Source organism: Mastigoproctus giganteus, chromosome 14 (genome assembly GCF_048544385.1).
Source record: "Mastigoproctus giganteus isolate SK-2022 chromosome 14, ASM4854438v1, whole genome shotgun sequence".
NCBI lineage: Eukaryota > Metazoa > Arthropoda > Arachnida > Uropygi > Thelyphonidae > Mastigoproctus > Mastigoproctus giganteus.
This window is the reverse complement of record NC_143588.1, coordinates 85,962,945-85,989,085: the sequence shown is the minus strand read 5'-3', so window position 1 is coordinate 85,989,085 and position 26,141 is coordinate 85,962,945. Positions and strand designations below refer to the sequence as shown.

General features: G+C 36.6%; 1 protein-coding gene across 1 annotated transcript in view; it reads right to left on the bottom strand.

The window, feature by feature from the left end:
- The window catches only part of LOC150075318 (structural maintenance of chromosomes flexible hinge domain-containing protein 1-like), a 736,477-nt gene that overhangs the window by 649,176 nt on the left and 61,160 nt on the right, over nucleotides 1-26,141 (bottom strand). Inside the window, exon 9 of the mRNA XM_090388445.1 lies at nucleotides 22,496-22,586. Coding sequence (XP_090244571.1) covers nucleotides 22,496-22,586 — 91 coding nt within the window. The remainder of the gene's footprint in view (nucleotides 1-22,495; nucleotides 22,587-26,141) is intronic.

The window sequence follows — 26,141 nt, the reverse complement described above, 5'->3', positions numbered from 1 at the left end:
ATTTTGACAATGGTGTATTCAGAAAGAAAGGTGGCAAGGACGTGATGCATGAAGTAATGAAATTTTTGGATAGGGTGTACACACATGACAAGAATATACACGGCTTCTTGACATAATGGCCTCAACCATGCACCCTGCATACCCATTACTTGGACTCCCTCCAGTCACTATCTGGCAGAGTAGACGCACAACGGTGAGATTATACACTAGCTGATCTAGAAGCCTCCTAGAGTTACCAATAGGTTCAGTTCAGTGGACTATCTAGCACTCAGCCTGCAAACAATGTTTTAGAGCTGTACCCTTAAAATGTAAGGAAGAATGGATCTCAGCATCATAACCTCAAAAGACATCAATCATACTGCATGATGGAAGTGTTGCACTACAGCCACAGATGCCGATGCTCCATAAACAACCAAACCAACCTCTATTTCTGAACCAGCATGTCCTCTTCTGAATTCACTACATAATGCACAGCAGTTAAACATGAGATCTGATGAATTAGATCTAAAGCTTTATTTTTCTATAAAAAATAGAGGTACATACAACATTTTAATAAGTGGTCTCCTTCAAAGTAGCACCTCTCAAAGATAAACAAGCATTCCAACATGCCCACCATTTCTGGAAGCATCACTGGAACTCTTTAACCGTGAGCCAGTTAAGTTATGCTGTCACAATCTGTTAGATGATTGGGATATTCTAATCTATCCTTTCCAGTTTCATTTTTGACTTTTGGGAGAGAGAGAAAAATTACATGAGGCAAGGTCAGGTGAACATGGGGGTTACTACAGGAATATTTTCATGGACCAGAAATTCTTGAACGAGAGTGTGGTAGATGCAGGACCATTGTTATGATGGAGAAATCATCCACCATTTACAAGAAACTGGTTAGAATTTCTGACTTTTTTCCTCAATCAAATCAAAATCACTTTATAGTAACCACTGTAAACCCCAACATAACATATACACTTGGTATTCTATTGATGATTTATCAAACATCTGCTTACAGAGAGAGAGAGGACAATCATAATTACACCGTATAAGACAATTTTAAGACTGTACTTGAAATACTGAGTCCAGTATGGAGGCCATGACTTAAAAAAAAAAAAAAAACACAAGCTTCTTGAAATGGTACAAAGATAGGCAACCTGTATGGTGAGATCTGAAAAATGGCATCTGTAAGAGGAAAGACTTTAAATATGTTGCTACAGAGTGGCAACTTTAGAGGGGAACCGGATTAGGGTCTATAAGGCTCTAAGTAGTAAAACAAATAAAGCAAAAAATGTTCACTGTTATAAATGATTCCAGAAGAGGCCATAAATTCAAATTATGGAGTAAGAGATTTAGACTGGATTATAGGAAGTTTTCTTTTAGCCAGCATGTCACTGATTACTGGAATAAGTTGCCTACATGAGTGGCTGAAGCTTTGGGAAGTTCAAAGCTTGGCTGGATGGTCGCCTGTTCTTTTTTTTATAGATTTATTTTATTTTATTATTTTATTTTTTTGTATTTTTTTTATTGTTTTTTGCCACTGCAGCAAAAATTAATGATTTACTTTACCTATGTGACTAATAATAATAGGGCTGGTTTACCATCTGACTATTTGAACAAATTCATAATGAATGACACACTAAGTAAAAAAAAAAAATTTTATTGTTAGCATATTTGACTGAAGTGTCATGCTTTTATGGATGATACCAGTTAGTATCAATAAGGCCAAATGATACAAAGAAGCAGACTTTTTCTGCAACAGCCAAAAAAGAAAAAAATCTGAATATTCATATTATTCCCATCCAATTCTTGAACGAGAGTGTGGTAGATGCAGGACCATTGTCATGATGGAGAAATCATCCACCATTTACAAGAAACTGGTTAGAATTTCTGACTTTTTAGCCAAACCCACTATTCTACTACACTGGACGATAATTTACTTCAATGTTCGACTTCTCACTGCCTACAGATGAATTTCATGAGATCCAGTCTTCAGTTATTCCCTTGATATTTTATATTTGTGCCCCCTCTTCCCTTGGTCCTATAAGGAAAAACAGACCATCTTCATTCAACCTACTGAAACTCTTTAGTGCTTTACATGCCTCAATCAAATCACCTCTTAACTCTCTAGCTGACAAACTTTGCAGTCCACCCCTTCTAAGCAGTTCTTCATGTGTATACACCCCAAAATACATAACCTTATATTCACAAGCATTAACTTTAGTTGCCATTTTTCAGAACACATTAGTATTAGCAACGGCCATGTGGTGCAAGGAAGCCTATGGCTTATGCTGCACCAGCCAAAAAAAAAAAAATAATAATAATAAAAAAATATAATCATAATAAAAAAATAACAATAATAATAAAATAACAAAAAAATAAATTAAATAAAATAAGAATAAAATAATAATAAGAAAAAAAAATTTTTTTTTAATTAAAAAATATAATTAATAAATAAGAGAAAAGGAAATGGACAACCTAAGGGTTTCCCTTCCCTCCTCCCGTAGGTAATTATCCAGTTGATCTTTGAATTTCCCCAAACTGTCAGCCTCTACCACCCATGTAGGTAACTTTATTCTAGTAATTTATAACTCGCTGGCTAAAATAAAACTTCCTGCAATCCAGTCTAAACATCTCTCCACACAACTTGAAATTATGGCCCCTAGTTCTAGAATCATTTATAACCATGAAAATTTCGTCCTCATTCATTTATAACCATGAAAATTTCGTCCTCATTCATTTTGCTTATGCCTCTCAGAGCCTTAAGTACCTCAATCAAGTCTCCTCTAAGGTGCTTACTTTCCAAGCTCTGCAACCCACATATTCGAAGTCTTTCCTCATATGGATGCCCTCTTGTTGTTGTTATTTGGTTTTTAGGAGCATTAGCAACTAAGGCCATATTGCTCCGGGGATATGCAGTGGTCATTCCCTGACCTTTCTGCATCCTCCGTATTTTGTGGTCACAGGCTTGAACACCGGTCTAACGAAGAAACGTGTGCTACGCACTGCTGCTCCTGCCAACCTGGCTACGGAGGCGCCAGACGCCCTTTTGCCCATCTCACCAGGCGAGTTACCTGTCTCTGGATCCTTTCAAGAAGCACAACGTCTTTCTTTAGGTGCAGTCTCCATACCTGAATGCAATATTCCAAGTGTGGTCTAACAATAGCCTTATACAATGGAATTATGATGTCCTTCTCTCTACTAGCAATTGTTCGATACATCATCGATAGGACACCATGGGCTTTCCTTCCAACCTGTCTACAATACTCAGAGAATTTAAAAGTCTGACCGTATCGTAACACCCAAGTCCCTTTCCTCCACTACCGGCTTTATTTCAACTCTGCCAAGTGTATAAGTTATTTTGGGGTTACTGTTCCCCTGGTGCAATACCTTACACTTTGCTGGATTAAAGCATAGCTGCCATTTTTCTGACCATCCCTGAAGTCTATCTAGGTCATTCAGAAGAAGCTTTGCTTGACGGCGATCATTAACTACTCTACCAATCTTTATATCATCTGCAAATTTAGACATCACGCCTCTAACCCTTCATCAATGTCATTTATGAAAATCAAAAACAACAGTAGTCCTAATACTGATCCTTGGGGAACCCCACTTCTTACATCAACCCAATCTGAGGAATAACCGTTTATCACAACCCTCTGCCTCCTGCGCTGAAGCCATTCAGCTATCAATCTAAGGACTTTTCCTATGATTCCAACCTGTTCCAGCTTATAAAGTAAACACTCATGTGGGATTGAGTCAAATGCTTTGCTGAAATCCAAATAAATAATGTCGGAATTATTCCCAAAGTTCAGTTCTTGAGTCAAAATAGCTAACCAGATTAGTTAAATATGATTTTCCCTTTACAAAACCATGCTTAGTATCCTTCAGAATTCTATTTATATCTAAATGATCCTGAATTCCAACTTTGATCATTGTCACCCATGATTTTCCCAACTACTGAAGTTAGACTGATCACCCTAAGAGCATGCAGCTGATCCAGATCTTTCTGTAGTAAGGCCTGGCTCAAACTATTAACAACCCTTCCCACTTTCAAACCATCAATATATTTTAACAAGCTTCTCTTGGATGCCCTTATCAATATCATTTATGAAAATTACAAAGTGGGAAGAGGGAACCCAATATCAATTAGAGAAGGACCCCACTTGTTACAGTGGGAACCCTGAAGAATGATATTTATGACAACTCTGTCTCCTATCTTTTAGCCTGCCAACAATCCAACATAGGACCTTATTTTACCAGTAACTTCAGCTTCTTCCAGTTTATATAGTAGCCTTTTATGAGGGATAATATCAAAAGCTTTACTAAAATCTAGGTATATAATATAAAAATTATTTCTTAGCATCCAGCTGTTTAATGACTTCATAGCAATTTACCAAATTAGTCAAGCATGACTTCCCCTTCACAAACCCGTGCTGGGATCTATTGACGTTACCATTTTGGAAAATGGTCCATGATCTATTCTGCCACAGAAGTCAAACTCGATGGCCTAGAGTTATCCAATTCCTCTTTAGCACCACCTTTGTGAATCGAGGCGACATCAGCACATCTCCAGCTTAAGAGGATCTTTCCAGAGTCTAACGATGGTTCTCAATAACATTCCCAACAATCTGATACATTCATAACAAAATTTTTAATTATAACTGAATATATACCATTACCATCCTCCCCTGGAGCTTTGCCTTCCTTTAACTCAGTAGCTTTTCAAACGAACACTTTTCAGATCATTATATGTGATTTTAGAGCAATATGACTATTTGGCATTTCCCAGATATTCAAGCTTGTGTCCAACTGCAAATATCATTGAGAAGCATCAGTTCAACTCATCTGCCATTTCTGTTGGGCTTTCTATGGACCTTTCACTGCAACCAATTAAGACTTATTTAACTTTTTTCTATTCACAAAGAAGAAATTCCTATTCCTATTTTTTAGCTCTATTTGCTAGTGCTTTCTCATAATCAGCTTTCACTTGTCTCACCCAATTCACAAAGGGGATCTAAGGGTGACACGAGTAATTACAGACTGGTTAGTTTAACTTCTGTTCTGGAGAAAATAATGGAGTCACTGGTTAAAGAAGCATTGCAGGATCATCTAGACAAGACTGCGGCAATAATTCAGACACAGCATGGGTTTGTTAAGGGAAAGTCTTGTCTGACAAATTTGATTTGATACAATGATGTGGTTACAAAGGAACTGGATGCAAAATATAATTTTGATATCATATACTTGGATTTCAGGAAAGCTTTTGACACTGTTGCACATGGAAGACTACTGTAAAAACTGGAGCAGTGTGGTATTAAGGGCAAGATGTTACAATGGATAAAAGGGTGGTTGAGTGGGAGAAGACAGGGATTGGTAATCAATGGATGCTGCTGTTCGTCGTTTAATGTTATTAGGTTAAGTTCACCAGGGTTCAGTGTTGGGCCCACTGTTCTTTTGTATATTTATCAATGATATTGATAAAGGTATATCAGGCTTAACGTCCAAGTTTGCAGATAATACAACTGTTGGCAGTGTTGTTAATGGCAATGTGCTTTTGCAACAGGATCTAGAAAAGTTGAGCAGATGAGCTGAGAAATGGCAAATGAAGTTTAGCATTGACAAATGCAAAGTACTGCATATGGGTAGAAGTAACCCCAGAGAAACATACTAACTGTGTGGTACTACACTTAGGAGCAGGTCATGGGGTATTGTCAATGATATACAGGAATTTTGCTAGTAGGAAAAAGGAGATGATTATCCCTTTGTATAAGATTTGACAATGTTGAAATTAGTAACCTTATAATACCGTGATAAATCTGACTAAAAAATGAATATCAAGTGCTTAAAAAAACGGTACTCACCGTGTATGCAATAAATTGATTGGTAGATGGTGGCTAAATTTAGGTTGGAAGATGCATTAAAAAGAACTAAAGCGGAGAATGGGTTGAAAATATTTTAGACAGATTTTAAAATGAGTGCAAGATGGTAGAAGTGCAGATCTCCAATCCTTGGTTGTCATAAAGAGGTTAAAGGACGCAAATTAAAAAAATGAAGACCAGTGATACCAATAGTCGTTACAAGGGACTTTCGTTGAATAAACCGTCATCAGGTGGCAAATGGGAGAAAAGTGAGCGCGTGTTGTATTTAAAGTTTATCTATACTCTCGTGATGCTCTTTTTGACACGTGGGAACTTTAGCTGCGAGAGGTTTCAAGCCGGTGAGAGGTTGAAGGGAAGTTTAGCATTAATAATGTTGAGATCGGAATTGTGTCGGTACCATTCAATGGTGAAGGCTTCATATTGAAGAATTCTGTAGCTCGATCTAAGTTTAATAATGGTGATGGCAGAGTCAACAAGGGGGGTGTGGTTATGGGTTTGAGCGTGGATTGTTAACTCAGTGCAGGATTGACTTGTCCTGAAACTTCTGAAGTGGTCGTATGCGCGGGTAGTGGAAGTTGTGGAGGAACTGAATTTGGAGGTAGTGCTGCCAATGTAACAGATATCGCAGTTTGGTTGGCATTTTATGAGATATATTATATTATTGAGATGGTCAAAATTATATCCCCACTCACTCGATTCTCTACATTCAAAATTAATAATACCAACCAAGCCTTCCAAAAAATCAGTAACACCACCATATCCGACAGAGACGTATTAGCTTCTTTTGAAGTCATATCCCTATACACTAATGTGCACATTCCTTTCACCCTACAAGCATTACGCGTACTTCTAACAGCTGATGACACTTTAACGAAACGTATCTCTCTTTCAGTTGACCACATCCTTGAACTCACCACTCTTTTACTAGACGCTAGATATTTTAGATTTAATAATAAAATTTATCGACAAACATTCGGTTTACCAATGGGTTTAGGCATTTCTGCCCCACCTTTCTGAAATTTATCTCGCCACTATTGAAAACGAAATTTTACAACCTTTCCCTTCTGAAATTAAATTATACATACGTTACGCCGATGATATCCTAATAATAAGCAAAAGAACAACCATAGACAATCTCTTTTTAAAATTCAATACAATACATGACAGGCTAAACCTTACCCTCGAAATCGCAACGAACAACCAGATTAATTTTCTTAATCTTACTATTTATACAACACACACAAATATAAATACAAAGATTTTTAGAAAAAACACGCACACCAGTAAATATCAACATTTCACTTCACATCATCCCCTTAGTACCAAAAAAGCCGTCCTACACAACCAAATCTATAATGCTATTAAATTCAGATCTTCACAAAACGATCTACACAATGAACTTCAAGACCTTACTGAAAAATTCATAGCCAGGGGCTAACACCCCCTCAACACATCCAACATACAATATCCACCGTTAAAAACAGTATTAATAACCCCACCAGACACAGTAACAAGACAAATACTCACATAGTTCTCCCTTATCATAGTGAACTCGCAGCACAATTCCGGTGTATATTCAAAGATACCGATATCTCCCTCACCTTCTCTACTTACAATAAACTAGGTTCCCTATTTAATTCTTATAAAGATATACACAAATATCCCATCAACGATCTCAATAATATAATTTATCTCATTAAATGCCAACCAAACTGCGACACCTGTTACATGGGCAGCACTACTCCAAATTCGGTTCCTCCACAACTTCCAATATCCGCACATACTACCACTTCAACAGTTTCAGGACAAGTCAATCCTGCACTGAGTTAACAATCCACGCTCAAACCCATAACCAACCCCCCCTTGTTGACTCTGCCATAACCATTATTAAACTTAGATCGAGCTACTGAATTCTTCAATATGAAGCCCTCACCATCGAATGGTACCGACACAATTCCGATCTCAACATTATTAACACTAAACGTCCCTTCAACCTCTCACCGGCTTGGAAACTCTCACAGCTAAAGTTCCCATGTGTTAAAAAGAGCATCACGAGAGTATAGATAAACTTTAAATACAACACGCGCTCACTTTTCTCCCATTTGCCAACTGATGACGGTTTATTCAACAAAAGTCCCTCGTAAAATGACTATTGACATCACCGGTTTTCTTTTTTTCCTTTTCTTTTTTCTCTTTATTTTCATTTTTTTCATTTGCGTCCTTTAACCTCTTTATGACAACCAAGGATTAGAGATCTGCACTTCTAATTCCTTGCGCTCATTTTAAAATCTGTCTAAAATATTTTCACCCCATTCTCCGCCTTAGCTCTTTTTAATGCATCTTCCAACCTAAATTTAGCCACCATCTACCAATAAATCTATTGCAGATTCATACAAGGTGAGTACTGTTTTTTAAGCACTTGCTATTCATTTTGTAGCCCTTTGTATAAGGCAATGGTCAGGCCACGCCTTGAGTACTGCTTACTGGTCTAGAAGCCTTAATTTAAAGAAGGATGTAGAGTTGCTTGAGCATGTACAGAGAAGGGTAACAAGATTGGTGAGAGGAACAAATGGGTCCTTTTACCAAGAAAGGCTTAAGTTCTACAAATTGCAGTGGCTGGAGACTAGGCACCTGTGAGGTGATCTGGTTGAGGTGTATAGGCCTTGAATGGGTTGAGCAGGCTCAATTCTGATAGGATTCTTCCTCTTGCTCAGATTACAAACCTGAGGGGGCATATATTCAAATTGAGGAAATACAGATAGAATAGATGTGTGGAAATTTGCCTTTAGCCAGCGGGTAGTTGATTTCTGGAGCAAACTTCCATCTGTTGTTGTGGACGTTGATAGCTTAAATAAATTCAAGGAGGAACAGGACAAATGTTTAGAGGGAATGGATGTGTGATTTTTTTTTTTTTTTTTTGGCTGATGCTACATAAGCTTGCTTTTTTTGCATCATATGTCTCTTCTACATATGATGTGGTTACAAAGGAACTGGATGCAAAAAGTAATTTTGATATATATTTGGATTTCAGGAAAGCTTTTGACACTGTTGCCCTTAATACCATTCTGCTCCAATTTGTACAAATTGGAGCAGAATGGTATTAAGGGTATCAATGGGTGGTGCTCTTCGTGGACTAATGTTATTAGTGGAGTTCCACAGGGTTCGGTGTTGGGTCCACTGTTGTTTTGTATATTTATCAATGATATTGATAAAGGTATATCAGGCTTAATGTCGAAGTTTGCAGATGATACAAAGGTTGGCAGGGTTGTTAATGACAGTAATGGCAGCGTGCTACTCCAACAGGATCTAGATAATTTGGGCAGATGGGCTAAGAAGTGGCAACTGAAGTTTAACCTTGACAAATGCAAAGTACTGCATATGGGTAGAAGCAACCCCAGAGAAACATACCAACTGTGTCGTACTACACTGAAGGTGGTAGAAAATGAAAAAGACCTGGGAGTAATTGTGCAGTCAGATATGAAGTTTTCTGAGCAATGCAGACAGGCTGCCAGGGCAGGTCATGGGGTTTTGTCAATGATATATAGGAATTTTGCTAGCAGGGAGAAGGAGGGATAAGGCAATGGTCAGGCCACGCCTTGAGTACTGCATACAGGTCTGGAGGCCTCATTTTAGGAAGGATGTAGATTTACTTGAGCATGTACAGAGAAGGGCAACAAGATTGGTGAGGGGAATGAAGGGATCCTCTTACCAAGAGAGGCTTAAGTTCTGCAAATTGCAGTGGCTGGAGACTAGACACCTGCGCGGTGATCTGATTGAGGTGTATAAGGCCTTGAATGGGTTGAGAACGCTGAATTCTGATGGGATCCTTCTGCTTGTTTAGATTACGAACCTAAGGGGGCATAAATTCAAATTAAGAAAAGACAGAGGTAGAATAGATGTGCAGAAATTTGCCTTTAGCCAGCGGGTGGTTAATTGTTGGAACAAACTTCCATCTGTCATTGTGGAAGTTGACAGGTTAAATAAATTTAAGGAGGAACTGGATAGGCATTTGGAGGGAATGGTGTGATTTTTTTTTTTGGCTGATGCTGCATAAGCTCATACACTTGCTTTCTTGCATCACATGCCACTACTACTACTACTACTACTACTACTACCCTCAGTGGTTTTGTTCTTATTCTCTTATAATTAAAAGCATTAACTTTTTTTGTGATTATCTTTTATATTTGTGTTAAATTAATTATAAATGACATATTACCAGCATATTGAAGCAATACACATCATAAAGCACAAGAGATTTAAATAAATTAGTAGTTCGCAGTCACAGCCGTCAAAGCATATGCACAGAGCTCCATAATAAACAGTAAAATATTTTCAAGAATGAACAAATCTTCAGATATTATTTTTTCCCCCTGATCAATTGAAAAAGATAACACTTGCTGTGCTAATGTTAAATAAGAATGTAATTATAAAATGTTGTCCTTTAATTTCATGTTATCCTAATTGAGAGCCATCCCTTTTTTTTATTTATTTATTTTTTTTTTTATATGTAAACATCAAACATAAAGGGTATAAGAAACTACAGTACTTTGTACCGTGCATGGGTTGATGGCTAAGAATATTTAAATTTCTGTAGATTGTAATTTTTGTAAATATAAGTATGAAATAAAGTTGTTCCAGAGAACAGAAGCAGAAGAGATAAATGTGGAAGAGAAAAAGTTTGTTCTGTAAATTTTGAGCTGGGCAGTTTATCAATGATGCTGATTGTTTTAAATAGGTATTTAGACTAGTTTGGAAGAGAGTTAGAGAGAATTAGAGATACCAATTCAGAAGAATGGTGCCCATGGAAGTATCTATAGAAAAGGCATGCAGAAGAAACTGAACATTGAGCCTGGAAATCAAGACTGTAAGAGACTGTCAATTAATTAACCTAACAGCCCTCTAGGCCCCCTAATGAAGCCTAGAAACTTGAGGGAAGCATTGGAAGTGCAACTGCAGATGTGAGAGGAAATATTCCATAACAGAGAGGATTTGAGACTTGCACAAAATGAGTAATTGTTTAGAAGAAAATTAATGCTGAGGAAAAAAAACCCAAACACTTCCTCATTCATTATGCAAATATACGGGGTCTCAGTTCTAATCCCAGTGATGTCCATTTCCATTTACAGTCTGCCAACCCTCACTCACTTTTGCTGGCAGAATCTCAGTTATCAGTTGATTCAACCACTGCTCATCTCAGTTGGCCAAATTATTTGTTGTATGATTCCTTATGCTTCAAAGGTGGTATTTGTGCATTTTGATATTCCCTGTCAGAAACTTGGTGATTTGGAATCTCCTCGTTTCGATCTTCTCTGGCTTAAAATCTCTCTACCACATTCTGTCAAATTCATCTGTTGTCTGTATCGTTCTCCCAACTCCATTAATCACTTGGAACTCTTTGACTTCCTCTCTTCGAAATTTGATAACTTTCTCCAGTCCAACTTCACCAAGGGAAGTCCAAAATCACCGAGGAAAATTACCTAATAGTGAGATAATTTTCCTTGGTGATTTTAATGTTCACAACTCTAGCTGGTTTCCGTTTTCTAGTCACACAGACCCAGTTGGTCAAGATGCTGAGGCTTTTGCAATTACTAATGACCTCACACAGATTGTTTGTTTACCTACCAGAATACCAGACAATCCTAACTATACAGCCAACTTGCTCGATCTTTTTCTCCCAAACAACCCTTAAGTACACAGTCAACGTGAGCAGTCCTATAGGCACCTCAGATCACAACTTGGTGATGGTCTCCTCCAATGGAGCCTTTATCTTATGGCCATTCTCAAGCTTGTGTTGTCTGGCATTACAAGAATGCAAAATGGGATGACCTGTGAGATTTATTTTCTTTTCCTTGGTCGGATTACTGTTTTAAAACTTCTGATGTCAACGTCTTCTCAGATCATGTCAGTGAAATTATTCTTGTAGAGATGGAATCCTTTATTCCACACTCCCTTAAAATCTCATTCTTTATAAAAACCTTGGTTTTCCAATAAATGTGCTAAGGCTGTTCAAGATAAGAGCGTTGCATATCATAATTGGCTTGTTTCCAAATCTTCGGTTTCATTTTCTGCCTACACCAGAGCTCGCAACAATTGTAAACCAGTTATTAATCAGTCCAAACTAGATTTTGAACAGGCTAAGAGTAGAAAACTGGCTTCTTGCCCTAACAGTAGCTGAGCATTCTGCTCTCTTGCCAAAGCTATTGGCTGCAACTTTTCCCATCTCTATTCCCATCCTCTGTCAAAACCAGATGATTCAATTGCCATTTCAGCCAACTCATGTATTAATGACTTTGATAAAACACCTCCCACCACGCTCCATTCAATGCCTTCTGTCATCTTCCGTCAAAAGGATGCCAGAAAGATTTGATGAATCTTGATGCTAAGAAAACTCCATGTCCTGATGGTAATTCTCCACTTTTTATCAAAACCCACGCTCTTCAACTTACTCCTGTTCTATGCTACCTCTTTTCCACTTTCTTATTACAAAGGTGTTTTTCCTTTGCTTGGAAATTTGCTCATATCCAGCCAGTTTCTAAAAAGGGTGACAAATCCCTGACAACCAATTATCGTCCCATTGCAATTACTTCCACTCTTTCTAAAGTAATGGAGAAATTAATTAACTGCCAACTCTTAAATTATCTAGAAACCTTCCATCTGATCAATGATCACCAGTATAGATTCCGTCAGTGTCGATCCACTGATGATATTCTGGCTTATGTTACCCATTTATAGACAAATGCAATGAAAAAAGTTTGATGAAACACAAGCAGCCACTCTTGACATTTCAAAAGCTTTCGATCACGTGTGGCATAAGTCTTCTAAATAAGCTTCCATCTTATGGTTTGCCAACTGGTTTTTGTAATTGGGTATCCAGTTTTCTCCTTGACAGCTCACTAATGGTAGATGGCTCTGTCTTCTAACTTCTCCACTAATGCTGGTGTCCCCCAAGGTTCATTTCTTTCCCCAGACTTTTTCTTGTGTATATTAATGACCTTCTTTCATTGACCAGAAATCCTATCCATAGTTTTGCTGAATATAGCACATTACATTCCACTTTCCAGTTTGAGAAACCTTGCCCTGCTCAAACAGCATTGGCTTCTCAAATATCCGCTACCAATTCCTTAAATGCTGATCTCCAGGTAATTCTACAGTGGGGCAAAGACAACTTAGTTGATTTCAATCCTTCTAAAACTCAGTCCTGTGTTATATCTTGCAAAAAGGATTCTTCTGCTCCTATGCTTATCTTTGGTGACACTCCGAATTCTAGGCAAGATAATATTAGTAAATTAATAAGAGGAGTTTACCTCAATATAGTACGTGGAACACTTCCGTATGATACCCTCCAGAAATTAGAAAGGAAAAAACGAAAAAATCGACAACTTACCGGTACATTAAAGTAAAATATAAATAATTAAAGTAAAATATAAATAATTAAATAATCAATTCAAAATCAATTCAAAACAATTAAAATTCAAATTAACGCAATTAAAAGAATCTAACGAAAATATTCAAAACGATTTTCGTTAGATTCTTTTAATTGCGTTAATTTGAATTTTAATTGTTTTGAATTGATTATTTAATTATTTATATTTTACTTTAATGTACCGGTAAGTTGTCGATTTTTTCGTTTTTTCCTTTCTAATTTCTGGAGGGTATCATACGGAAGTGTTCCACGTACTATATTGAGGTAAACTCCTCTTATTAATTTACTAATATTATTATCAACGTAGAACATATTGAGTATTATAGCTCTGATTCATACTATCTAGGCAAGATAATATATCTCTATTGGGGATTAAACTGACTTCTAATCTCAATCTCTCTTGACATAAGCAAATTACAATTATTGCTTCCTCTGCATCTAAAAAACTTAGTTTTTTCTTTTGCTCTCAGCATTACTTTTCTTCCAAACAGCTATTTACTCTGTACAAATTGCAAATCCGCCCTACCATGGAATATTGTTCCCACATCTGGGGCAACGCTCCCAAAACATCTCTCAGGTTTCTAGATTCCATTCAGAAGAGAGCAGTTAGGTTAATTAATGACTCATTTCTAACAGAGCCTTATCACTCTCTGTTTCATTCTGTTTCTTCTACATGCCTTTTCTATAGATACTTCCATGGACACTGTTCTTCTGAATTGGTTTCTATAATCCCCCCCCCCCTCTCTCTCTCTCTCTCTTCCAAAGCAATCCAAACATATCCTGCCACCAGTCAACATCCTTTTATTGTCCCTATCCAACTTCAAACTCACAGAACCAACTTTTCTTCTTCCTCATTTATTCAATCAACTGCCATTTTCTTGGAAAACCTTCCTTCATATGTTTTTCCTGAAAATTACAATCTACAGATGTTCAAGTGTAATGTCAACAAATATCTTCTTTATCTTCTCAACCTCCAGCCCATGCACGGTGCTAAGTACTATAGGTTGTAATACCTCTCGTGTTTGGGGCTTTCATAAAAAAAAAAAAAACTCAACTTTGTGATGCAGAAGAAGCATCATTTGTGATGTGCTATATTAAGTAAGAAAGGTGTTAGAATGGCTAGGTTGGTCTTGGAAATTAGTGAAATAAACCTGCTTAGAATGTAATCTGCCTTTAATTTCATAAAGAATTGCAGATTATTCTCAAAAGTTTCATGATACTTCCAGTACCATTTCTTCAGTGACTGTAAAGGCAGCAGAACTGGTAAAGTGTGTGTGTGTGTGTGTGTGTGTGTGTGTGTGTGTGTGTGTGTGTGTGTGTGTGTGTGTGTGTGTGTGTGTGTGTTATGGAGGTTTAACAGTGCATAAGCTGCTGTGGCTATAGCTATAATGCACCTTGGTAAAATATGGTAACTTCATTTACATGTTGTTTTTATATTGATTATACATTTCATATTTGTTAATATTTAGTCTTTAGTAATTACATGTGTAACAGATCTTGAATTAGATCAACAGATCCAGATTTCATTTCTTGATATACCTGCACACCACACAGCTAAAAATAATATTTAATATCCATAGGCATTCTTCCACCAGTAAGAATCATTCCATAAAATAATGCTATCAATAATTTAGCATCCACACTAAGAGAACATCACACTGTACCACTGTTGAAAGCCTCACTAATCATTACAAGATACAGACCACGGTAATTGTAAAATAAAGAACTAGCAGTTATACTTCACAGCAAATAGACTGCCCAGAGAAATACTAGTTTCCAAACTATATAAAGCAACCTTATAAACCATATATAAGTAAATGTATATAATTAAATTAGTATATTTGTTCAAAATATAGGAAGAGCAATGGGGCAAATAATTTGTGCTGAAGCCAATCTTTAGTGACATCACTACGAGAAAATATTGCCAAAGTATTATTATGTATAGACGTGTGGACAACTTACTAATGATTAAGCAACCAAATTTTAAAGAACAAATTGGAAATATATACCTGCCTGCCTTAGCTATTGAAGTGATTATTTTCCAAATTGGCAATCAAATGTTTCTAAATGGGCAATATTATAAAAATATAAAACATGAGAATTTTCAAAATTTGTAACAATGTTAATTGCATTAAAGATGAATTGCTAAAAAAAATTAAAAGTATAATGATATACCTGCATAATTTATAAATTTTCACCTGGGAAGAATACTTTGTATGGTGATATGGCCAGATAAGTGCATGACAGATTCTGTTATTGAGAGTCATATGGCTACAATACGACAAAAATAGAGGAAGGGGTAGTTTTTACTGGTAGGGGTTTGATTATTACAATATTTTCATTAGATTTTTAACAATTTTTAATTAGAATCAATAGCATACTATACGGTAGTGACTTGTATATATGTGTACAGTTGGTACATATAAATCATTCCATTGGCTATTATATGTCTTATAATAGAAACACTGTACCCATATTGCTATGGTTATGCCCAGGTTTTATTCTTGTTTGATTCTTATTTTATTCTTATATTTTAATTTTATGCATGTTTTCACTTTATTTTCTTAGCTTTCACTCTCATTGTTTGCTAAAATTAAAATATTACTATTACCTTTGTGGCAAATCAGGATTAGGTCATAAATTGCATTAATTTTCATGAAATTTTGCCCCTATCAAAAAAGTATAAGTGCTGCAATTACTAACACAGGCCATCTTTTACTGAAAGATGAAAAGGTAAGTTTGTCTACTGGATTCCTTTGTAAATATCTATTCCTTATTTAAATTAAGTTACTATATGTCAGACTAATGTCCCTTCCTGCCAGATTACAGCAAAATTAGCCCTACCTAATTTTATTAAAATAATTTCAAAATTTTTTTATTGCTGCCACCTATCTATACTGCCACCCCATTATAAGCTACTTTTTGAGCTTATGTAATGCTGGTATGAGGTTCAATTAAATATATATAATTAAATAATATATATAATGGAGTCAATCAAAGACAGTCAAAGCGGCCCTTTGGAAAAAAAGATCCTTGAGTCCTTTTGGTCTGAAAATAGGATTCAGTAAGAATCCTGAAATGTCACCTGCTAAGAAGTAGTTAGATATGGAGCTGTAATTTTACATAAGTTTCAATAAAACCTACTGTCTTTCTCATTTCATGTGCTTGCATTGGAACATGCAGCACCTGGAAAGCAAGGACTCAGGGATTTCAAGCCCTGCTGTGGGTCACCATAGAACAAGTAAATACATGGGCTGTGTCTGGTTAACTAAGAGTAAGAAAAGGCGTATGTATAATTGCATGTACGCTAATGCTAGGAGCATATTAAATAAATTTAATAAATTTGAAGTACTGATCAAGTCATCATATGCAGACATTATAGGGATATCAGAGACATGGTGTCACTTGGATAAAAGGGATGCAGAATATGAATATGGGGAGTACGATATGCACAGTAAGGACAGGAGAGGATGCTATGCTCTTAATTAGAAGCATATTAAATCTAAGGCAGAGCATACAGTCAACATGGGTGACCAGTGCAATGTTGAGTCAGTTTGATGTGGCATAAGCATTGGGAAAACAAAATGAGAATAGAAGTGTGTTATAGGCCTAATGACTGCAATGAGCATAACAACTATACAGAGAAATAGAGTGCACTAGTAAATCAGGTGGGATCAGTAAAAGGGAGTCCATACGAGGAAAGATTTCGAATATGTGGGTTGCACAGTTTGAAAACTAGGAACTTAAGCGGAGACTTGATTGAGGTGTTTAAGGCTCTGAGAGGCAAAAGTAAAATGAATCAGGATGAAATTTTCATGGTTATAAATATTCTAGAATTAGGGGCCATAAATTCAAGTTACAGGGAGAGCTGGTTAGAATGAATTGCAGGAAGTTTTATTTTAGCCAGTGAGTTACAAATACTGGAATAAATTAACTACATGGATGGTAGAGGCTGATAGAGGGGAAATTCAAAGGTCAGCTGAATAGTTATCTACAGGAGGAGTGAAACACATGGGTTGTCTATTTCCTTTTCTTTTATTATTTATTTATTTTACTCTTTTTTTTTCTTTTCTTTTTTGGCTGGTGCAGCATAAGCCTTAGGCTTCCTTGCACCATTACTAATGTCTTATAATGGGCATTTTAACTTTCCAGATATTGATTGGAGCTTTCAGGTCAATCACGCACACACTAGAAAGACTTTTGTGGATTTATTGTATGACTTTTTTCAACAGCAGCATGTTAGAGAGACAAAAAGAGTAATTAATACTCCCGATCTAATTATGCATTAAGAACTTACAGTTAAAAAAACCACTGGGTGGCAGTGATCACAGTGTACTGATGTGGGATTTACTTAAAGACAAAACTACTGTCAAGGGTAAAGGGAAGCACTTTTGCTTTTGTATGGGTGACTACAGTGGTCCCAGAAACTTTTTAAATTCTATACAGTGATGATGATACCAACAGCAAATTCTAAATGGGAAGCATTCAGAGAAGTAATCATAGAAGCTACTAAGCTTTTCATACCAACTAAGAAATGCTGTTCAAGGCCTAAACGGATATCAAATAAACTGATGAAGGTTGTGGCAAAGAAGAAAAATGCTTGGGATGCATATAAAAAAATAATCAGGTGATACAAAAGACTATTGTAGATATAAACTGGCCTGTAATCAAGTCACAATGAAGTTAGGCAAGCTAAGGCAGATTATAAGAAGCCTCTGGCAAAGAATGCAAAGAAAAATGGCAAAGAATGCAAAGAAAAATGGCAAAGAATTCTATGCTTATATTAACAGTAAAAGGAAGAGGTTGAATCACTTTGGACCACTTGATGTCTATGGGTTAAGTGTTGATGACACTGCTCAGGTTACGGACAAATTGAATAGGTATTTTGTGTCTATATTCACATGAGGAATTATTCTAGAGAGAAGGGGAATGCCAAAATACATCAAAATCCAACAGGAGCTAAATTATTTTGTGACAACTGAGAGAAAAGTGGAAGAGAAACTGCTGAAGCTAAACATAAAAAGGGTGCCCGAGGTTGATGGGATCAATCCAATTACAACAAGGGAGGTGGCAAAGGAGGTAAAGCAAACCATTAGCCATAATTATAATTATGAGAGCATCACTGGATTCCTTATGGACTAGGAATGTGAGAATATATCCCCATTTCACAAGGGGGGGGGGGATCAAAGAGTGACACGAGTAATTATAGACCTGTTAGCTTAACTTCTGTTCCAGAAAAAATAATGGAGTCACTAGTTAAAGAAGTAATGCAGAACCATCTACATATTAATGCAATTATACTGCAATCACAACACAAATTTAAGTCTTGTCTGACCTGGATGCAAAAAAGTAATTTTTATATTATATACTTGGATTTCAGGAAACTTTTGATGCTTTTGCATATAAAAGACTGCTGTACAAGGAGTAGTCTGACAATAAGGGCAAGTTACTGCTTTGGAAAAAGTTGGTTGAGCAGGTAAAAACAGGGAGTGGTTATTCATGGACACTGCTCTTCGTGGACTAATGTAATTAGTATAGTCCACCAGGGTTCAGTGCTAAGCCCATTGTTGTTTTCTATATTTATTAATGATGGTATATCAGGCTTAATGTCTAAGTTTTCAGATGTTACAAAGGCTGGCAGGGTAGTTAATGACAGTAATGATGGTATGCTACTGCAACAAGATCTGGCAGATGGAAAAATTAAGATGGGCTGAGAAAAAGCAACTGAAGTTTACCACTGAAAAATGCAAAGTACTGCACATGGGTAGCAGTAATCCCAGAGCAATTTCAGATGGACAGCATTCAGGAAATATAGTCACATACTGAGGAGCAATATCCCAATTTGTCTGAAATGTAAAATAATGATCCAGCGTACACTCCTCACCATAACTTATGAAAGTGAAACTTGGACACTCACCGAAAGAATGGAAGAGAAGCTGAAAACTGTACAGCGAAGAATGGAACAAATTATATTAGGAATCAGACTGTTGGATAAGAAGAGAAACATATAAATTATCAAGCGACTCAGAAGCCTATGGCAGATATAAGCTAGTCTGTAATCAGGTGACAAAAGAGGTTAGGCAGGCGAAGGCAGATTACAAGAAATCTTTGGCAAAGGATGCTAAGAAAAACAGCAAGGATTTCTTTACTTATATAAACTCTAAAAGGAAGGGGATGAATCTGATTGGTCCACTTGACATCGATGGTTGGACTGTTGATGATCCTGCTCAGATAGCAAACAAACTGAATGAGTATTTTGCATCTACATTCACACACGAGGAGTTATTAAGGTTTGGAAATGGCAGAAGGTTATCAAATTGTAGCAGGATACTTAATGATTTTGTAATAACTGAAAGCAAAGTGGAGGAGAAATTGTGGAAGTTAAATATAAGAAAAGCACCTGGGGTGGATGGGATCTATCCAGTTATATTAAAGGAGGCAGCAAAGCAACTAAGCAAACTCTTAGCCATAATTATGAGAGCATCCTTGGATTCAGGAGAGGTTCCCACGGATTGGAGATGTGCAAATGTATCCCCAATTCACAAAGGGGGATCCGAAGGGTGACACGAGTAATTACAGACCAGTTAGTTTAACTTCTGTTCCGGGGAAAATAATGGAGTCACTGGTTAAAGATGCATTGCAGGATCATCTAGACAAGACTGCAGCAATAATTCAGACACAGCATGGGCTTGTTAAGGGAAAGTCTTGTCTGACAAATTTGATTTGATACAATGATGTGGTTACAAAGGAACTGGATGCAAAATATAATTTTGATATCATATACTTGGATTTCAGGAAAGCTTTTGACACTGTTGCACATGGAAGACTACTGTACAAATTGGAGCAGAATGTAAGTTGCTACAATGGATAAAAGGATGGTTAAGTGGGAGAAGGCAGAGGGTGGTAATCAATGGGTTTTTTTTTTTTTTTTTTTTTGATTTGGTAGTTGTTGGCGCATCGGCTTCTGTGGCCATATTGCACCTCCCAAGGTTTTTGCAGTACTTTGATCCAAGCCCGAGGCGGGAATCGAACCCGCGACCTTTGGGTTGCCGGGCAGGTACTTTACCCACTCGGCTAGCCCGGTCGGCTTAATCAATGGGTGCTGCTCTTCTTGGACTAATGTTATTAGTGGACTCCCACAGGGTTCGGTGTTAGGTCCACTGTTGTTTTGTATATTTATCAATGATATTGATGAAGGTATATCAGGCTTAATGTCGAAGTTTGCAGATGATACAAAGGTTGGCAGGGTTGTTAATGACAGTAATGGCAGTGTGCTACTGCAACAGGATCTAGATAATTTGGGCAGATGGGCTAAGAAGTGGCAACTGAAGTTTAACCTTGACAAATACAAAGTACTGCATATAGGTAGAAGTAACCCCAGAGAAACGTACCAACTGGGTGGTACTACACTTAAGGTGGTAGAAAATGAAAAAGACCTGGGAGTAATTGTGCAGTCAGATATGAAGTTTTCTGAGCAATGCAGACAGGCTGCCAGGGCAGGTCATGGGGTTTTGTCAATGATATATAGGAATTTTGCTAGCAGGGAAAAGGAGGTGTTTATCCCTCTGTATAAGGCAATGGTCAGGCCACACCTTGAGTACTGCGTACAGGTCTGGAGGCCTCATTTTAGGAAGGATGTAGATTTACTTGAGCGTGTACAGAGAAGGGCAACAAGATTGGTGAGGGGAATGAAGGGATCCTCTTACCAAGAGAGGCTTAAGTTCTGCAAATTGCAGTGGCTGGAGACTAGGCACCTGTGCGGTGATGTGATTGAGGTGTATAAGGCCTTGAATGGGTTGAGCACACTGAATTCTGATGGGATCCTTCCACTTGTTCAGATTACGCACCTAAGGGGGCATAAATTCAAATTAAGAAAAGACAGATGTAGATTACATGTGCGGAAATTTGCCTTTAGCCAGTGGGTGGTTAATTGCTGGAACAAACTTCCATCTGTCGTTGTGGAAGTTGATAGGTTGAATAAATTTAAGGAGGAACTGGACAGGCATTTGGAGGGAATGGTGTGATTTTTTTTGCTGATGCTGCATAAGCTCATACACTTGCTTTCTTGCATCAAATGCCACTGCTACTACTACTACATGTGGACTAGCCAGCAAACACAAGTAAAGGAGGACACATAGTTCAAAGACATGATGACAGATGGATTAAGAAAATAACAGAATGGTACCCAAGAGGAGCTAAAATAAAACCTGGAAGACAACAACGGAGATGGACAGATGAAATTCAAGAGTTCATGGCTAATAAATGGATGGCCATTGCACAAAACAGAAGGAACTGGAAAGTTGCTGAAGAGACCTTCATCCTCCAGTGGATTGAAAATGGCTGATGATGAATGTACCAACTGTGTGGTACTATACTCAGGGTGATGGAAAACGAAAAGGATTTGGAAGTAATTATGTTCTCTAAGCAGTGCAGACGGGCTGCCAAGACAGCTCACTGGGCTTTGTTAATGATATACAGGAACTTTGCTAGCAGGCATAAGGAGGTGATTATCCCATTGTACAAATCAATGGTTAGGATGCATCTTGAGTACTGCATACAGGTCTGGAGACCCTGGAGACCCCATTTTAGAAAGGATTTAGATCTGCTGGAGGTGTATAAGGCCATAAGGCCATAAGTGTATAAGTGCAGAGAGCAGGACAAGACTGATGAAGGAAACAAAAGGATGGTCTTACTAAGAAAGGCTTCAGTTCTACAAATTGCAGCATCTGGAGACTAGGCAGCTACAAGGTGATCTGATTGAGGTGTTTAAGGCTTTGAATGGACTGAGCAAGCTCAATGCTGATGGCATTCTTCCTTTTGCTCAGACTACACAGATGAGGGAGAATAAATTCAAACTGAGGAAGGATGATTGCATGACAGATGTGCAGAAGTTTGCCTTCAGCCAGTGGGTGGTTGATTGTTGGAACAAACTTCCATCTGTTGTTGTGAAAGTGGGTAGTCTGAATAAATTCAAGGAAGAAATAGACAAATTATTGAAGGAGATGATAGTTGATGTGGGTAGTTTTTTTTTTTGTTTTTTTTTGGCTGATGCTTTATAAGCTTGCTTTTTTGCATCATTTGTCACTATTAATACTTTTATATAGGTTACCTCATGAAACCACTTATACATAAAATTAATCCAATTAATGTGATAAAGTATAAATAATTATTATGAAGCAATACATTAAACAACAAAACTTACCTCAATGTTGATGTTTTTAAAAGGAGAAGGTGTTCCTTGCTCATTACTAGTATTTCCATTTGGACCATGGATGTAGTAATGATATATATGGCTACAGATAAGAAAACTATATTATAAATGGCAACGTTACATAGTCAAATAACTGTAACTCATTCCTCAACTGAATAAAATTTTATGTTCTATTTTGAAACCTCAAAAAAATAAACTAAATTCAAAATTTATTCTTTAAACATATTTATATTTTATTTTGATTTTATGATTTTTATTTAATCATTTTGCAGGTCAGTTATGAACAAGATATAGGCCACCTGGAGTTAGGTTTTTTTTTTTGTTGTTGTTGTTTTTTTGAGGATTCCCAATCCTCAAAAAAAAAAAGTTTTCTAAAAACTGAAAAATTATGTTAGAATATATAAATGCTTTTAATTTTATATTTTGACTTTATAGCTGAATATTAGAATGAGATTACTCTTAAGAAATAAAACTGGAATCGAATTTTTGTGAAAATATAAACAAACTAATAGAGAGGGAGAAAGAATTTTAAGTCCTCCCCCTCCAAAATAGTAAAACCCTCCACATTTACATATACACTGCTTAATCCAGTTTCACCAATTTTGGGATCTGAATTCCAGAGAAATTTTTCAATTTCACCTTATGTAAGCTAACATCATCTCAAATCTTATTGAAAGATTGTTCTCCATCCCTTCTCCACTGATTTTCAAATCTATAATCTATCATAAATATAAAAATGGCAAATATGACAGTTAACAAATGGCAGTGTGCTATTGGAGTTTCAAGACAACCTATACGTATACAGATATAATCTGTTCAGATAGGAACATCATCAAGTCATATATACAAGTATGTATATAGAGACTCCTCTCCAGAGCTCCCCCACACACAATTTCATAAAAAGGTTAAAATTATATGCAGTTGCAACAATTATTTTATTTGTATATTATGTTGCCATACAGAGAAAGGCTCCTAGAATGAACAAGTTCATTCTGACACAGGAGAGACTGTTTTTGTTTTTACAGAGGGGGGGAGGGTACACTTAACTATAAGGAATGTAAGAGTATCTGTTGATGCTATCAAGGTAGTGTTAGGTGAGTCAGAAAAAATTCCTGCTTGGGGATCCCACAAACTAATAGATTAACAGGGGCTACAGGTAGAGACAAAAGTGATTCTTGCACTGATTCTACTAGGACATACAATAGCCTGAAAAGCGAGGTTTCAGAGATTACAAGGCCTGGTGGGGGTAATCATGCAACAAGCAAATAGATGAGTTGTGTTACAGTTGTTCAAATCAAAAACAGGTACATGTATACTTGGTTGTACACTAAAGCTAGGAATATAGTAAACAAATTGAATGAATTTGAAATACTGGTTAAGTACAACAAATGCAAGCATAGTAAAGACACTTTAAACATGGTGTTGCTCAAACATAGGTAATGTGGAATTTGAATATGGTGAGTACAGCATGTCCAAGAAGGAGAGGCAAGTCAGAAGAGGGGGAAGCAATGTTCTTGGTTAAAAAACATATAGAATCAAAAGCAGTGCACTGTGATGATGTAGGTGGAGTGCAATGTTCAGTCAGTTTGGTGTGATGTAAGCAATGGAAAAACAAAAATGAGAGTAGGAGTGTGTTTATGGGCCACATGACTGATAAGAATAATGAACAACAACACAGGCAAGTGGAGTGTGCCAGCTGATCAGAATGACTTATAACGGGAACTTTAGCCTTCCAGATACTGACTGGAACTTGTGGGTTTGTCACTCATACAGTAGCAGAAATTTTCTGCTACTGTGTGAGTGGATGAATTTTTGGATGAATTTTCTACATCATCACGTTAAAGAGGCAATAAAAAAAAAAAGCAATACATTTGATATGATTATCAGCAGTGACTCATTATGCATTAAGAATATCCTGATAAAGGAGCCACCAGGTGGCAGTGATCATAATATATATATGTGGGATATACTCAAAGATATAACTATGTATATGACATGAATACTGTCTAAGGCAGCATTACCCAAACTGTGTTCTGTAGAACACTAGTGTTCCATGAAAAATCGTAATTAATAATTAAAAAAATAAATATATTTTGCATATTTGTAGTATACACCACTTTTGTATCATTATAATTTTTAACAATTTTTTTCAGTTATTAATATACTGGCATAGACTAATAATCAAATAGACCACAGAACACTTTATTTTGGTTGGCTTTTACATAGAGAAGTATGCATAGAGGTAATTACATCTACAAAAAAAGTAACAATGTAGTGATCTAATATGCCATTCGCATGTGATTTAGCCTGGAGTACACAGGTTAAAGAAGAGGGGGAAGCGAACCAATATCATTACTAAATTCACTTCCTTGTATAAATTTTTTTGATAATTATTAGTATTTTGAAATATTATTATTAAAATAAATGGCCATGGATTTGTGGTTGAAAAAAGGGAACTTTAAAACGAGAAGCAAGTACTTCTAGTACTGCAACTGTGGTTGATGAAAACAAACACAATATTGTCACACTTCAAAGTGAGGATGAACAATTGCAGCCTTCTGTTCCCCAAAAATCCGAAGTGAAAAAACAGGAACCAACTAATAAAAGACCAAAACGAAAGTATGATGACAGTTATTTCAATTTCGGCTTCACATGTGTTGGAAATAAAGATGTTCCTGATGCACAGTGCATCGTATGTAATAAAATATTAGCAAACCGTTCTTTGGCTCCTGCTAAACTTGTGTTTTGTAAGTGTTCTGTAAATATATTGTGAGATGAAAAGTTTCCGTGACTAAAAAAGTTTGGGAAAAGCTGGTCTAAGGTAAGGGGGAAGGGACTTTGCTTTCATAAAGGAACTACAGTCATCTTAGTTTTTAGATTCCCTTCAGTGGGACCAACTGATGATGTTTTCAACTGCAAATTTTAAATGGGAAACATTCAGGGGAGGAATCATAGAAACCACTAAGCTTTTTATACCAACTAAGAGACACACACTTCAAGGTTTAGACCTAAATCAATATCAGATGAACTGATGAGACTAGTAGCAGGGGGAAAAAAAAAATGTGTTGGATGATAAATATTAGCATGGGACATGGAATCCTACAGCAAGTTCAAACTAGTCTACAATCAGGTCAATGGAGTAGGGGGGTAGGAACACTATGGCAGATTGTGATAAGTTCTGAGGACGAAAGTTGCCTGTGCAGACGTGCCTTTCTGCCGCTCTTGGAACAGAGAAGTTTTTTCTGATTTATTTTCTGCTTTATTAGTTTAAATTGACATATTAACTTATTTTCTAGAGTAGCTTTATATTCCTATTTACGGTACTTAAGTTTAAAGTAACTTAGATAGAGATTTTGTAGGTATTACTTAGTATCGGAAAGGGTATCAAATCCACGTGTTTACCGTTCGTAAATAGCCGCCATTGTTACGCGAAAATTAATCAGTAAAATCTATTAATCTTGTTGAACTTCATTGGTAATTAAATTGTACTTTTAACTATACATATAACCACTTAGGTTACGTAACATAAATAATTAGTAAAAATAAATAATTAATACATAACTTGATACGGAAGTTATATAAAGGGATTTCGTAGATAACACTCGTTACTGAAACAAATATTTCGTAGATAACACTC